This window comes from Fusarium fujikuroi, chromosome FFUJ_chr01 (genome assembly GCF_900079805.1).
Source record: "Fusarium fujikuroi IMI 58289 draft genome, chromosome FFUJ_chr01".
Classification (NCBI taxonomy): domain Eukaryota; kingdom Fungi; phylum Ascomycota; class Sordariomycetes; order Hypocreales; family Nectriaceae; genus Fusarium; species Fusarium fujikuroi.
The window spans coordinates 5,035,426-5,050,352 of record NC_036622.1 but is presented as its reverse complement, the minus strand read 5'-3'; the positions used below and the strand labels follow the sequence as shown (position 1 = coordinate 5,050,352).

General features: G+C 50.5%; 6 protein-coding genes; 4 read left to right on the top strand and 2 right to left on the bottom strand.

Moving 5' to 3' along the window:
• Positions 1 to 469: 469 nt before the first annotated feature.
• On the top strand, positions 470 to 1,657 carry FFUJ_00544 (uncharacterized protein; the record flags this gene model as incomplete). The annotated part of the gene is made up of 1 exon (XM_023573175.1): positions 470 to 1,657. The coding sequence occupies one exon, from the start codon at positions 470 to 472 to the stop codon at positions 1,655 to 1,657; it is 1,188 nt and encodes a 395-aa protein (XP_023424940.1).
• Positions 1,658 to 2,160: 503 nt separating this feature from the next.
• FFUJ_00545 (uncharacterized protein) lies at positions 2,161 to 3,646 on the top strand (the record flags this gene model as incomplete). XM_023573174.1 has 3 exons in its annotated part: positions 2,161 to 2,222; positions 2,278 to 2,326; positions 2,381 to 3,646. 3 exons carry the CDS (start codon positions 2,161 to 2,163, stop codon positions 3,644 to 3,646), a joined length of 1,377 nt encoding a protein of 458 aa, XP_023424939.1.
• A 685-nt stretch (positions 3,647 to 4,331) lies between these two features.
• On the top strand, positions 4,332 to 7,922 carry FFUJ_00546 (probable kinesin-related protein bimC; the record flags this gene model as incomplete). XM_023573172.1 has 3 exons in its annotated part: positions 4,332 to 4,769; positions 4,820 to 6,526; positions 6,576 to 7,922. 3 exons carry the CDS (start codon positions 4,332 to 4,334, stop codon positions 7,920 to 7,922), a joined length of 3,492 nt encoding a protein of 1,163 aa, XP_023424938.1.
• A 717-nt stretch (positions 7,923 to 8,639) lies between these two features.
• On the bottom strand, positions 8,640 to 10,621 carry FFUJ_00547 (uncharacterized protein; the record flags this gene model as incomplete). XM_023573171.1 has 2 exons in its annotated part: positions 8,640 to 10,295; positions 10,361 to 10,621. The coding sequence occupies 2 exons, from the start codon at positions 10,619 to 10,621 to the stop codon at positions 8,640 to 8,642; spliced, it is 1,917 nt and encodes a 638-aa protein (XP_023424937.1).
• Positions 10,622 to 10,949: 328 nt separating this feature from the next.
• On the bottom strand, positions 10,950 to 12,935 carry FFUJ_00548 (related to pescadillo development protein; the record flags this gene model as incomplete). The annotated part of the gene is made up of 1 exon (XM_023573170.1): positions 10,950 to 12,935. The coding sequence occupies one exon, from the start codon at positions 12,933 to 12,935 to the stop codon at positions 10,950 to 10,952; it is 1,986 nt and encodes a 661-aa protein (XP_023424936.1).
• A 451-nt stretch (positions 12,936 to 13,386) lies between these two features.
• Positions 13,387 to 14,766, top strand: FFUJ_00549 (related to cell division control protein CDC91; the record flags this gene model as incomplete). XM_023573169.1 has 3 exons in its annotated part: positions 13,387 to 13,525; positions 13,588 to 13,855; positions 13,908 to 14,766. 3 exons carry the CDS (start codon positions 13,387 to 13,389, stop codon positions 14,764 to 14,766), a joined length of 1,266 nt encoding a protein of 421 aa, XP_023425459.1.
• Between the last annotated feature and the right edge of the window lie 161 nt (positions 14,767 to 14,927).

Sequence of the window (14,927 nt, the reverse complement as noted above, 5' to 3'; positions counted from 1 at the left end):
AACTTACAAAAGGAAAAGAATAACTCAAATTGACAAGATAACCCAATGTTTGGAAGCAACAGTAATACCTATAGTGACCTAAACATACAATTAATTGACATATCATGCCCTGCGTATTGGCGTATCGCAACCCAGCATTCTGCCTCGTGATACCACAAGGGGCTGTGTAAGCTCAAAGCGGCGTGGTGTTTGTGGAAATTAAGCGGCACAGCCACTACTTTAAACCAACATGATGTCAACAAAGGAGGTCAAAAGGCTAAAGGAAACATGTATAGACTTCCTTCATAAACCCTCAATTGCTCACCAACAACCGTTTTTGGGTAATTCTTTGCTACTTAACCCTGGATCCTGCTTGGTTTAAGCTTATATGTGGTCGCAGGTGTCCACTTTTGAATCCCTGTTAAACATCGTCATATGTGCTTGAGGGCCTACACCTAATTTCAACATCATCATCATCATCATCATCAACATGTGTTTCGGAAGCAAGAAAGAGACGAGTAATGACCCTGCGCCTCGTCCTGCACAGAGGCCGGCATCTTCTCAGAGTCAAGGAGATGTAAAGAAGAGCAAATACAACCCTCAAAATGACCCAAATCAATATGCTGGAGAGTCTAGCTATTCTGCGCCCCCAGGACCTCCCCCAGACAGAAAACAGGCCTCGGATTTTGCACCACCTCCGGGACCACCACCTGGTCAATCTTCATCACAACAATATTCTGCTCCTCTAGGACCACCGCCGGGCAAGGCCGCAGCGCAGTATGATGCACCTTCATACTCTGCACCTCCAGGTCCTCCACCAGGCCAAGGAGATTACGCGCCACCATCTGGACCTCCGCCCAAGCATGATTGGGAGGTGGCAGTTCCGGATACTTCACTGTTCCCTCCACCACCCGCTATCTTCAGCGGCTACGATAGATCTCCTACGAGTAATGCTACTGAGGAAGAGGCCAACGCTGGCGAGGACTGGTGCCAGTCGTATCCATTGACAGCGCCCATTAACTTAGACCAGACTGGAAAGACAGCTCTCCGGGCAGGCAATATTCGCCTCATGGAGCCCGTGGGCTTCAGTGGTAAGCTAACTTGGATGGAACCAGGACATTGGCAAGGTTGGAGTAAAAAGAACTCACCTGACCGTTGCATTATTGGTTACCCACCTCTCTACTCAGTAACTGAGCATGACCCTATTCGCCTCGGCCAGCCCAAGACTATCTACTACGAAGTTAAGCTTGCCCGCGACAGCCCTGAGGTATTCATCGCCCTGGGTTTCACCGCGCTACCCTATCCTTCATTCCGCATGCCAGGCTGGCATCGCGGAAGCCTAGCAGTACATGGTGACGACGGACACAAATACGTCAACGATCGCTGGGGTGGCCGCGATTTCACTCAGACTTTCAAGCGTGGAGAGACTTATGGTATTGGCATGACCTTGCGTTCTGTTGGTGGACCTAAGCCGCAGGTCGATATCTTCTTTACGCGCAACGGTACGATGACGGGTGGGTGGGCGCTCCATGAGGAGACTGATGCTGAACAAGATTTACCGGTTACAGGATTGGAGGGTTTCCATGATCTAAGTTGTGCTATTGGAACGTATGATGGGATTAAGTTTGAAGCAATATTTGAGCCGTCAAAGTGGTTGTATAACCCGTTTCAGTTCTAAGCTTAGAACGAGCTGGGTATGGCCAAAATGAATTGTCCGTTGGATTTTGAAACTATAATAGATAGTTCTTGATTGTAATAAGTAAGCGATTCCTTGTGTTTATTGCCGAGCTCCCAAAAAGATGATTGGTTTCATCTCAACACTCCTTTTATGGTACTGCTGTGTCGATGTTGGTTAGTATGGATAGTCGAGGTCCTTGAATGGTACGACCAGACTAGTTTGGCCGAAGCAGTCAACGCACACTATTAACATCTTCTTGAATTGGTCATTAATGCAATATTCACAGACTTGTAGATCAAAATAGTTCCTACCTACCGAAGGTTAAAGGCACCTATAGGGCAATACCTACCTCTAAGCCAGTGTGGTGTAGGTTAAGTTTACATGCATCTAACGGGACAGGTGCCCCCATATCTACAACCCCACCACTGACCAAAGCATCGCGACCGATCGCGACTTGGTGATCAACACCATCGCACATTAACATTTCTATCGCAACCTATAACATGGAGGTCGATAGCGATAATGGACCTCTCACTCTTTTCGCCACGGGCGCTGCTGTGGAAAAGTAAGTTCAAAGACCCGGATGCACGCATGTAGACATGAAAACCTGACCGCAATAGGGACGTCTGGCCTGCTGTGCGCAGTGACATAATTGCCAGACTTGACAAGGTACTACCACCGGTCGTTTTGCGATTGCTTCGACCTAGAGACTGACTGCTTCAGATTGCGCACAACGAATTCCCCATCCCTAAACTACCGCCTCCACCACCGGCTCATCAGCCTCCTGTCGAGGTGCGAGCATCTGCGCCCTCGTCACCACAAGCCGAATCGTCTCAAGAAACGAACAAGGAAACTTCTGCAACCGAGTCGCTTCCAGCTACACAAGTCATCGATGGCGCGCTACCCAAGCAACTGGCCGATATGGTCATTGACATCAGGAAACACCTCGAGACCTTTGAGACGCACCCCCCACACACCATCCAGCGCCTTGCCGAGCTGATCCTACGACCCAGAGCGCATTACAGAGCGGTAGCGGCTTATCTACATGCCGTTGATCGCGTAGTCCAAGTGACTTCGAGCACGAAGACATATCCCCTGCCACCGCCTATTCCTGACATGTCTTCAATGCATTTGAATGGCGAGGACCCCAAGGATCCGGCAGTCTCAGTCTCATGGAGCAACCCTACAACGGCAGCACTGGGCACAGATGAAGCACTAGGAGGAGCACTGCTAACGCCTATTCCTTGGTTGACGAGGCGCAGCCCCGAGAGTTCACAGGACACCCCGGGAGCCCAAATTCACAGCGAAAGCACCGAGACCATCGAGGGTCCCAATGGAGTGGGAAGCATCGAGACAGTTTCAGTCAGCGTCAACGGAATTCCATCTACAGGGCATGCACGAGGGGTCACACAAGGAGAACTCTTACGCCAAGAGCAAAGAGCCGGCGTGGTCCCCGTGAGCCAACTGTCAAGAGCCCAAGAAGTGGTTCTTGAGGGAGAACGTATGACGATGGACGACGAAGAGGACGAAGAGCCACGTGAGGAAGAAGACGAGATACCCCATGCCAGAGGACCCGAAGAGATCGGCATGAGCGACACCGGCCCTCAATCCACAACTACGAGTTTCATGTCAGAAGGTAGCATGGGGATGCAAGGGATCGATGTCGAGGCGGCAGTTGGCAGGAAACATGACGATGACGAGGAGGGCAAGGTCGATGTGGACGCTGATGGAGATGCTGAGGGTGAGAGTGAACCCAAGAGCCCTGGCGCAGAGAGCGTAGGCTCCAAGAGGGAGGCGGACGAAGACCTTCAAAGCGAAACCCACAAGAAGCTAAAGGAAGAGGAAGAAGAAGACAAAGCCGAGGACGACAAGAAAGCTGATACAGCGGCTTCTGATGTTAAGGAGGAAGAGAAAAAGGGAGAGGAAGCCAAAGCTCCAGCGAGCCAGACGAAGTCAGAAGCCGATGACAATAAGATGGATACCGAATAGCAATCTATCAGTCTCAGAGCGCTTCATGATGAGACGAATCGACAAATCCTGGAGTTTTGATTAATTTTTTGTATTACATAGAAGGCGTACTTGAGCATTTATCCCCTTACGGGAATATAATGCCGTTTATGTTTAACCTTGAATCACCGAGGATCTAATCAAAATCAAAGTGTCTTATGATGACAACGGAAATCATGATACTCGTACCCAAGACATGAAATAATGACCTATCGTAACATGACTTTGACCGCTTTTAGTGAGAGTTCCATTGAATGTGAACCAGGATAGCGACCTAGTAAGAGCTAATGGTTGCTGGTTGTCGTGGCAACAGACGCCCTAGCTTGTGTTGACCCTAGCCCGTTCCACCGAAACATGGTTAAACAGCTGTACTATTTACTTTACTTTGCCTTATGCCAAACAGCCCTGCCACCATCATAACCAAGACCATATGCAGGCATCCCCTCCTTACATTGTCAACGTATTCGAGGTTCTACAAGTTTCAAACATTTTTGCTCCTTTAGTTTCATAATCGATCAAGCGAATGTGGAGCGTCTGAAGCATCCTCGAGGCTTCTTCTACAGCCTTCAACACCAGACTCAACTCGATAGAAACTCAACCACAAAAGTTGCCCATCGTGGCTCCTCCACGCCCAACCCGCTCCGATCGGGAGCACAGCCGCATCGCCATGGCTCCAGGCGTGCGCGCTGCTACCGCCAACAGCAGCCGCTCCAGCGTAAGAGCTGGGTCGAGAGCACCACCGACACGATATGGCTCATCGCTCGCGACGCGCAACGGCGCCGTATCGCCAACTGGATCTATCGCTTCAGTGAACACTGTTAATACCATCGGAACTAAGCGCAAGGAGCGCGACTTTGAGGCCGAGTCTAGCGCCGAGGAGACGAATATCCAGGTCGTCGTGCGATGTCGTGGACGCAACGAGCGTGAGGTCCGCGAGAACAGCAATGTTGTTGTTACGGCAGATGCAGTCAAGGGAAAGATTGTTGAGTTATCAATGGGCTCCAATGCCTTGAGTAACCGCTCATATAATTTTGATCGCGTCTTTTCTCAGGCGGCGGATCAAAACATGGTTTTTGATGATACAGTAAAGCCAATTCTGGACGAGGTTGGTTGAAAGAGCATACGGGACACAAATCTAGTCACTAACTGTCTTAGATGCTTTCCGGATATAACTGCACCATCTTTGCCTATGGACAGACAGGCACAGGAAAGACATATACCATGTCTGGTGACATGACCGACACTCTGGGTATGCTCTCAGACGAAGCTGGTATCATTCCCCGAGTCCTACAGACCCTTTTCAACAAACTCGAGCTTGAGAATGCCGAGAGTACGATCAAGTGCTCCTTTATTGAACTTTACAACGAAGAACTCCGCGATCTGCTTTCATCTGACGAGGGCAACAAGCTCAAGATTTTCGACGACACTTCACGACGAGGCCATCTCAGCACCATTGTTCAGGGCATGGAGGAGAAGCACATCAAGAGCGCTACCGAGGGTGTCAAAGTGCTCCAGGACGGCAGTTTGAAACGCCAGGTTGCTGCTACAAAGTGCAACGATCTAAGTTCTCGCAGTCACACGGTCTTCACCATTACCACATATGTTCGAAAGCCAAACGAGCACGGCGTGGATGCTCTTGTCAGTGCTGGAAAGCTGAACCTTGTCGATTTGGCTGGAAGTGAGAACATTCAGCGATCAGGAGCTGAAAACAAGCGTGCTGCTGAGGCTGGCCTCATCAATAAGTCACTCTTGACTCTCGGTCGAGTCATCAACGCGCTTGTGGACCGTAGCTCTCATATTCCCTACCGGGAGTCCAAGTTGACTCGTTTGCTACAAGACTCACTCGGTGGTAGAACAAAGACTTGCATTATTGCAACCATTTCTCCCGCCAAGAGTAACCTGGAGGAGACCATATCAACACTCGACTATGCCTTCAGGGCCAAGAACATCAAGAACAAGCCCCAGCTCAACCCCATGGTCGAGAAGAAAACACTGCTCAGGGATTTTACTATGGAAATCGAGAAGCTCAAGAGTGAGCTCATCGCTACTCGCCAACGCAACGGTGTCTATCTCTCGAACGAAGCCTACGAAGAGATGACGGCTCAAAGCGAATCTCGCCGCATCGTCAACGAGGAACAGGCTGCCAAGCTTGAGACCCTGGAAAACAACTTGCGCAACAAGGTCCAGGAGCTGTTCAGCCTACAGTCTACGTTCATGGGACTAAAGAAGGATCACGAGGGCACAAAAGCCCAGTTGGACGATACCAAGGAAGTGTTGGACCAAACCGAGATTGTTCTTTCTGCAACACGGAAGTCACTTACCGAGGAAACCAAGATCAGAAAAGCACACCAGAAGACAGAGCAGAAGCTCACCGAGGTTGGCGGAGAGCTCATCAACAAGCTGCATAAGACAGTCCGCGATGTTGGTGGTCTCCATGCCAAGAACAAGCGAAAGTCGGATCTTCAGTCGATCAACCGAAACACATGGACAACATCTCAAGATCAGGTCGCTGATGTTACCTCCATGGTCGAGCGTCGGATCAATGAGTTTCAGGAGGAACAGCAAGAACATATTGCAAGCGTCGGACAGCGCATGGAGAACTTTGTAGATGAGGAGCTGCGCAAGCTGTCGACTACACAAACTTTCCTGGATGAGCACTTGAGCACATTCACTCAGTCGAAGAAGGACTTGCTCCAGTCGAAGCAGAAGTCGAAGGAGGATATGGATGAGGTTTTGGAGGAGATCAAAGTTGTTCGTGACACAGTCAAGGAGCGAATGGGCGAGAGCCTGCAGTCTATCTCTCATTCTGCCGAGAGGATAGCGGCAGATATGTTGAATGAGATGACTGCGTTCCACGGACAGGTAAGCTTTTGTGTTATAGCTTCAGAGGCCATATTCTAACCGGTTACAGCTTCACAACTCTTACAGTGCTATTGGTAAAGACTTCAAGTCCACCTTCGAGGATCTTGTTAAGCATATCACTGCTCAGCGAGCTGAGTGCGACAACCTCAAGCGACAGCTCCAAGCAGCAACAAATACGATTGTGCTACAAAATGCTACAATCTCTTCGCGAATTCAAGATGCCCTAGTGGAAGAGCGTCGCCAAGCCGTTGATGAACGTCAGAAGCTCATGAATCAAATAACAGCTCTTATCAACACCCATGCCGACGCTCAGGAGTCACGGCTCCACGACAGAGCTTCACAGATCCAGAAGAGCATCACGGCAACCAGCGCCAACTTGGAGCAGGCCGTCGATACATATGGCGAGGGTATGTCAACGTGGGATGTGAGGGAGGGCGAGCTACTAGACGAGGTCAAGAAGTCTCGTGAGCAGCTCAAGACGAAGTTGAAGGATGACTGGACAGCTGCCAGTGACCACAGCAGCTCCATCCAAGCTACTGCCAAGTCTGTTCATGCCGAGACTGTTCGTATTGTCGACGAGCAAATCAAGGACCTCGATGTTCAAATGGAAGCGCTAGATGATTTTGTCAGCCGTGCAAAGACTGAGAACGGCCATCACCATGAGTCTCACAGCGTGTCCGTTCAGTCGTTGTCCAATACTGTCGAGGAGTCTTTCGGAAACATTTCATCGCACTTCAAGTCTACCTTTGATCGCGTCAAGAACTTGGGCGAGGAGATGGAGCTCGATCTTGGTGATCTTCAAGACGGCTTAGAGCCACTCAATGATCAGCTCTGCCAACCCCTGGCTAACTTGCGCGAAGACATCACCCGCGCAGCCCTTCAAGAATACCAGCCAACTGGTGAAACACCAGCCAAGGTCCAATATCATTACCCCACTGACCTTCCTCGCACTGAAGACCACGATCTCATCATTTCACGCATCGACGAGGTTTCCACACCAACCAAGGATCGTGACGGGTCTGACAGGGATAACACCATGGTCTTTGCTGACCTTGACTGCCCCCAGAAAATGATGACATCGCCAGTCCGACCTCCGCCGTCTCGCATGTCCAATGCTAGCGCCCCTGAACACATAGGTCTGGCCGGAAGCCTTCGCGAAGTCAACCCCAATGTGCCAAATCACACAACGGGATCAATAGGCTTCGATCCTCGCGCCAGCATTATATCTATGCCCCCTGAGCGCACTTTGCCACTGTTTAAGCGCAGCACGCGTGTGACTCGCAGTGCCAAGAAGGTTGGAGTCAGGGATCCCATCATCTCCGAGGGCGGCGAGAACATGCTTCCTACCGCGCTTGAGGAGAGTCTGTCTAGGAGAAAGAGTCCAAGGCTTAACTGAAAACTCTTATACACGACACTGTCTGTTTCTGTTCCTTTGTTTGTAGGGCCTTTTGAATCTGGGAGTTTGGGGCGTTGTAAGGAAGCATCGCTATGTATGGATGGGTTCTTCATTATTCGATTTCCAGCACTGTTGGCTGGGGTTTCGTTCCAGGGTTATTTGAGTACTTGATACCCTTTGACTTTTAGACAATTAAAGTAACGAATGCTATTCACATCATCATGGTCTCTCTTGTCTGCACCTCCCGTCTGCACTGTCTTTAAACTACTGCGGTATCAGTTAAACAAACGTCAAGCTTGGGTGGTACATGTGCCTCAGCATTGTTGACATCAAAATTAAGGCCCTGTATTACAAGCAACATCATCCGGTATGGTGTAGTGGCTAACATTTCGCGCTCTCATAACCTGAGAGATCAGTTCCGCGGAGCCCAGGGTTCGATTCCCTGTACCGGAGTTTGTCTTTTGCTGTTTCTTTTACTTGTATGGAAGTTTTTGTTACCTTTTTACCTCCTCCATTGGGAGCATCTACTAAAGATGGGTAAAGTGAGGGACTGTCAGGTGTGAAATTGTTTATTATCTTCTGCTGGATATTTGCATTGTACCATGCATGCCGTGAATACCTAATTATTAGGTAATGCATGAATCAACCAAAACCCTTTGCCTTGGTACTAGGCCAGAAGAATGTTGAACAACAGTGGCACTCTGAATTACACCTGTTTCATGAAGATAAATCCTCTTCATCATAGCTCGTCTCACGACTCATCCCAGGTTTATCACCGTAGAATCTCTTCCTTTTCCTCTGCATAGTGTCCTCGCCTCTCCAGCCCCTTCCTGGCACTATAGGCTTGAGGAAGCCATCCACATGCACACCACCTGCAACCTCCTCGTCACTGTCAAGCTCTTCCGTCTGTCCCTGATGTATAAGCTCCATATGCCGGCGAAGGTTTGCTTTGCGCCCGAAACCCTGTGCTGCGCGGTCGCACGAGGGAATTGGGCAAAACAACATTCCCCCTGCAGAGTTGGAGCGGGAGCGGGAGCTTGGAGACCGGATGGCTGATGTTGGTCCTGGAGAGCGTGTCGAGTGACGGCTGGGGCTTCTAACAGAGTCTGGGCTGCGACTTGAGTATGCGAGAGAGGCTTGACGAGATGCGATACGGCGCTGTATGAGATCTGCGGCATCATCGCTTTCGTCATCGGCTTCTTCATCCGAGTAGGATAGCTGGATAGGCTCAGGGCGATACTCGACGGAAGTGGTGCCTTTCTTGTTGGTGGCTGGCACTTCGTTCAGGGTCCTCACTACCATTCCCTCACCAAACAAATCAGCACATCTTCGTGTTGCTCTCGCAATGACACCGCCCGGGAAACCTGCTATAGCAGCTGCGCCTAGCACGTCGCTCCAATCACGCAAGCCCCATCTCAAGAGCTTCCGTTCAACGTTTGTTCCTGACATTGATTCATCCCCCGTCTCCGTCCCTTGAGAAGTCGCTCGTTTTAAAGATAGAGATCGTGATCGCTCTCGCTCAATGATCTCGTCACCTTTGCGGATCCACTCCTCAAAAGCTGCATCTCTGTCTTCCAGCGTCGACGGGATCTTTCGATGAGATTCACGAGCAACACGTTGAAGCATCTCTTCATGTGATTCTCCAGCAAGAGGGACATGGACTTTTCGGGGGCGACCTCGTCTGCTGGTTTTACCAGCTCCTGATGGTGAGGTAGATGCGGATGTTTCAACCTCATGTAGATTTTTTCGTGGTCGACCACGAGACCTCTTTTGTCCACTCTGGCTATGGTTATCTGACTCCTCTTCAGTTGAAGAATCAGAAAGATAATTCGTGCCTGTAATGCGTGAATTATGAAGTATTCTTAGTGTATTGTCCAGCTGTGATAAAATGTGTCGCGTTGATGGACGTAAAAGGGCAAAGGATGCCTCGTCATTTGTAGACTCGACTGGTTCATAAGTTTTTGGATCGCGACGTATACGCCGACTATCTTCTTCATCGACAGCCATCTTTTCGTCTTCACCTTCTCCTTTAGCTTCATCAGTGTCGGGCTTGGCAGAAGACTCGCGAGACATAGGATCAGGCGTGCTGTTGCTGCTCTCGTTATGTGGAGGCGTGATCTCATCTTCGATGGACGGTTTGGCCATCTTGCTCTTCCTCCTGCGGAATCGACGTTTGGCAGTTCTCAAGATAGTGGCAGATATTTCCTCTTCAAGCTCAGTACTGGGTAGTATCTCTTCCTTTTTGCGGAATGTGAAATGGTCATCTTCGTCGGGCTGTTCATTGGTGAAGCACTCCTTGGGCACATGTTTATGTTTGAGCGGCCATGCAGTCCATGCCTTGGGCGGTGCCCAAACGCCTTCTTCACCAGATTCCTTAATTTCCATCCATCGTCAGTGTATTCTGCCCAATTGCGGCATAAAAGATGATATCGACTCACTGTTCTGACGACCAAATCCTGCGCTGTCTCCGGATTCCGGCCTCGTCGCTTTAGCGCAAATGCATTGTATAAATGCACCGCGAGATCCTGATCTTGAATCTGCTTCATTGATTGCCAGAGAAGCCTGTCCTCTTCCGTCAGAGTGCGCCATGTCGATTTAGCGCCCGTCCAGCGATTCGGTCTATGTTCGTGCAAGTCCTCCGAAGCGATGGAGGCGATCTCATCGCTGTCCAACTCCCAGGCTGTAGCGCTTGCTTCCATCTCGCCGGAAAGACGAGTAACAATGATACGTAAATATAATTACTCAGGTGTAGATTAATCTCCAGTAATCACATTATCCGCGGGTAGAATTCTGTCAGGAAGGGTTGAGCCAGTATTTGTGGTGAGTTGAGAAGTTCAAGTTTTTTTCAGAGTGCGTCGCAAAGTAGAAGCCAGGCTACTACTATATCTATCCACTTGAGACAACAACATTCACTAACACAGCATTCGCTCAGCACAAATTTGCGTATAACCAACTCAATAAATGCTTTTAATCGCGTACAACTTAAAATCTATAGGAATGGTATAAAACAGTGCCTTAACATTACGCCTAAGCCTTGCCCTTGCCCTTGGTAGCCTTTTCCTTTTCGAACTTTCTCCTCTTGGCCCGTAGCTTCTGGTCCTCAGCACTCTTCTTGTTGTTTGTGTACACCATCTGCTCGTACAGCTTTCTCTTCTTCTTGCTGAGCATACCCTTCGCACGCTCCAGATCCTCAGCCTCTTCGCGAGCCTTCTTGGTAAGGGCCTTGCGAGCGTCCTCCTTAGCCTTGGCCTTGGCGTTCGTAGTCTTGGACTTGACAGCACCACCAGTGAGCTCAGCCTCAAGCTCGTCTTGCCGTTGCTCGACATCTTCTTCCTCTTCCTCTTCCTCTTCCTGCTCGTCTGCAGAGAAGCCGCCAAACTCGTCTCCCTCGTCTCCCTCGTCTCCCTCTCCCTCATCAGAATCAGCCACATCCATACCCTCAGCAGTATCGTCAACCTCATCCTCGCCATCGCTCTGGGCCTCAATGGCCTCAGCCTCAGGCTCTTGCTCCTCCAGAGGAACAGTGGGATCATATGCACCCTGGACGTTCCTCACGAAGGGGCTCAGATGGGGAGGAAGATCAGCCCCAGGAGCATACAGATGAGGCTCCTTCAGCTCGCCGTCGTTGACGCTGTCCCAAACCCATTGAGGCTGGATGTATGTTCGTCCTGGAACTCGTCGGTTGGCAGCAAGCTTCTGTGATGTCTGGTTGTCGTCGCCATCAGCCTCATCATCAGCAGAAGCCTGGATAGGAGGTCGATCAACGATCTGGTGAGTGATATTTGGGTCAAGCTCGTTGGTGGTGAAAGCACCGTCGCCGAGAACAGCGTCCCAGCCAACACGTCTGCAGCCGAAGGACTTGAGGAGGAATTCGAGGGGTTGTCGTGGGGTTTCGCGGGACAGGTAGATGGTGAGGTTGGAGAAGAGGCTGTTGGGGTTGTTTCCGGTGTTAGAAGGCTGGGGCAGAATATCGCCACCAGAGACTGCTGGCTCAAACTTATCGATTACACCGGCCTCTTGGACCTCGCCCTCGACCTGGTTCTCGGACGTTGTTGTCGACTCATCATCATCGTTGCCCTTGATTTTCTTGATAACTTTGTTGACAGCAGCTTGAACCTTGGGGTCAGGCTTGTGCTCAGCAGCCTCCAATGTCTTCTGTTCCTTCCCGTCGGCACCAACCAAGGTCTTGCCCTCAAGGGTGAAAGCACCGAGCTCAGCGCCAGCCTCGTCCTTAGCCTGGTCGAACTTGGGGGGGTACTTGAGGCCAAGAGAGGTGTACAGTCGGAAGTTGACGAAGCCGAGGAGGGTCATATAGAACTCAACAAAGGTGCCCATGATACGGAAGTCGACATCGCCAACGACGCGCTGGTTGAACTTGTAAGGGACCAGCCAGAGGACCTCCTCGCCCTGGATGTTTGCCTGATAGTAGATACCCTTGATGGAGAGGAACGACTTGGTAACGCTCTGCGACACAATGAGGTAGTGCTGGAACTCAAGGCACAGGCGCTCGCAACGGGCAATCATCTTAGCGGGAACCGAGGAGGTGGAAGGCAAGTTGGCGAACAAAAAGAGCATTGACAAGCAGTCATCAAGGTCTCGGATAGCATCAATAAATGTGGGATAGCGCTCACGAATGACATGGTCAAGAGTATAGCGAGGCTTTCCTGTCTTCTCAGGTCGCGAGGCATTGCCCTCTAGGCGAGCGGCGTCGGTGACATCGCCTCGACCGAGCGCACGAGAGATCTTCTTCTCAAGAACCTTCTGGTCGCGGAACTTCTGGAGCAGCGGCTCGTGGAGCAGATACTGGATGTCCTTGGTGTAGTAGAAGGTAGTTGAGCTGGTGGAAGACTTGGAAACCTTCTTTCTGCTTCGGGGCTCGCGAGGATATATTCCCTTCCAAATGCACAGCTTTCGGAAGTCGGGAAGGCTGATCTGAAGTTTTCGAATCGCCTGGTTTCGAGTAACGTAGTTCTTGGCCGCGCCGGCCTTTCCCTTCTTCTTTATCCGAGGCATTGTTGATTGGAGATGTGGTAGTGTTGGTGGTTGGTTGTATCTCTCTGCGAAACCAGCGGGGCACTTTTTCCTAACAATCTTTCAACTTTTTTTTCCGACGTGAAATTTTATGCCAGGTTGTACCGCCTTGATCTCACGCTAGACCACAGACGGAGACTTTTCATTGGATGGGGGGACGCTCACCGCCCGGGGGCATGCTCAGCACCCTTAAGCGCATTTGCAGCACCTGGCATCGCCAATTCAGCGAATACAGTGGAGCTATTATCGAGCTCTGGCGAAAAGCTCCAGCGGCTCTTCCAGCGGCCCCTCTCCCGGCGCAGGCACATCCCGAAGGTGGAGGGAGCTCAACCAGCCAAGTGGCCTCCAATTCAACTGTAACTATCGCGAACCTCCTCCAGAACAGGCTGTTTATACCAACAATATTCACTGGAGGGATGCAATGTCAGACACAATGACATTGCGAGGCAAAGCCAGCGTGTTCGCCGGCGCTGCCCTGCTCCGACTTATCTTATTCCTTGCTTTCCCTGGCCTGCCCGATCTTCTAACAGGTCGCGTCGAGATATCCACCCCCGTCACAAGCTTCAAGCGATGTAAGTCTCAAACGGTCGTCGCATAACGAGCATCGAACTTAGCTTACTTACAAATCCTCAAGTACAAGAAGGCCTATTCCTATATACGAACAATGTCTCGCCATACGATGGTGGTGTCTTCCACCAAGCTCCTCTTCTGTTGCCCTTGTTCTCGCTGCTCCCCGACGTAAAGAGCTGGCCCATCTTCACACACCTACTCTACATCGCCGTCGACCTCCTCAGCGCCGAGGCTCTGTATAAAATTGCCGAATCGGGTGTCGCGGGCAACTCGAAGCTATTCACATCGCCGCGCCGTGCCAATAGGTTTGGTAGTGCTGCAATTGCTGCTGGGTAAGGGGTATCTTGACTCAGAGCTTCATGTATCAGAACTAATAGGCGCCAGCTTCTTGTTCAACCCATACACCATTGCGACATGTATAGGACGATCGACAGGCGTCTTCACCAACTGTGCCATTCTTCTTGCCATCGCCAAAGCTCTCCAAGGATCTCCTTTCAACACCATGGTCGCAATCTCTTTCGCATCTTATTTGTCTATGTACCCTATCCTGCTCCTCCCTCCGCTTGTTCTCCTTGCCTATGATTGCCAAGTTGAGAAGCGTAGGATTGCTTGCATCACTAAGTTTGCAGCTACTAATGTAGCTGTTGTGCTGGGGTGCGTGGTTTCGTTATTGGGCATGTCTTTTTTGCTTGCCAACAACTCCTGGGAGTTCCTGGCTCGCACATATGGCATCCAATTGACCTTGTCGGATCTCACACCTAACGTAGGACTGTGGTGGTATTTCTTCATTGAGATGTTTGACTCGTTTAGAGCTTTCTTCCTTGGCGTGTTCTGGCTGCATCTTGCAGCTTATCCCGCAGCCCTCTCTATCCGTCTCCGACCCCAGCCATTGGCTGTATTGACCATCCTACTGGGCATTTTCTCCATCTTCAAGCCTTATCCTTCGCTTGCAGATGCCAGCCTCTTCCTGTCTGTGGTCCCTCTGTTCCGACATGTTTTCCCCCTCATGCGGTACGCTTTTGTTACCACCTCTACGCTGCTGTACGCAACATTCCTTGGGCCAGCCTTTTACCACCTCTGGATCTATGCAGGGAGTGGCAACGCCAATTTTTTCTATGCCATCACTCTTGTGTGGAGTTTGGGTCAGAGTCTGTTGGTGACAGATCTCACATTCGCCGTGTTGCGAGATGAGTGGGAAATTGAGCGACCTGAGATGGTTGGCAAAGAGATCAGACAGATATAAATCATGATACAATGAGATTCCATGTGAAGCCACAAAGTGGCAGAGGGTCTGATAGCCCTACAGAAAGATATGATAAATAGTTCGCAACATCTAGATCACGGGAAGGGAACGTCCTTTGGAGTTATCCCTCTGATGGAGGGTATTTGAAAGTGGTTTGTCTA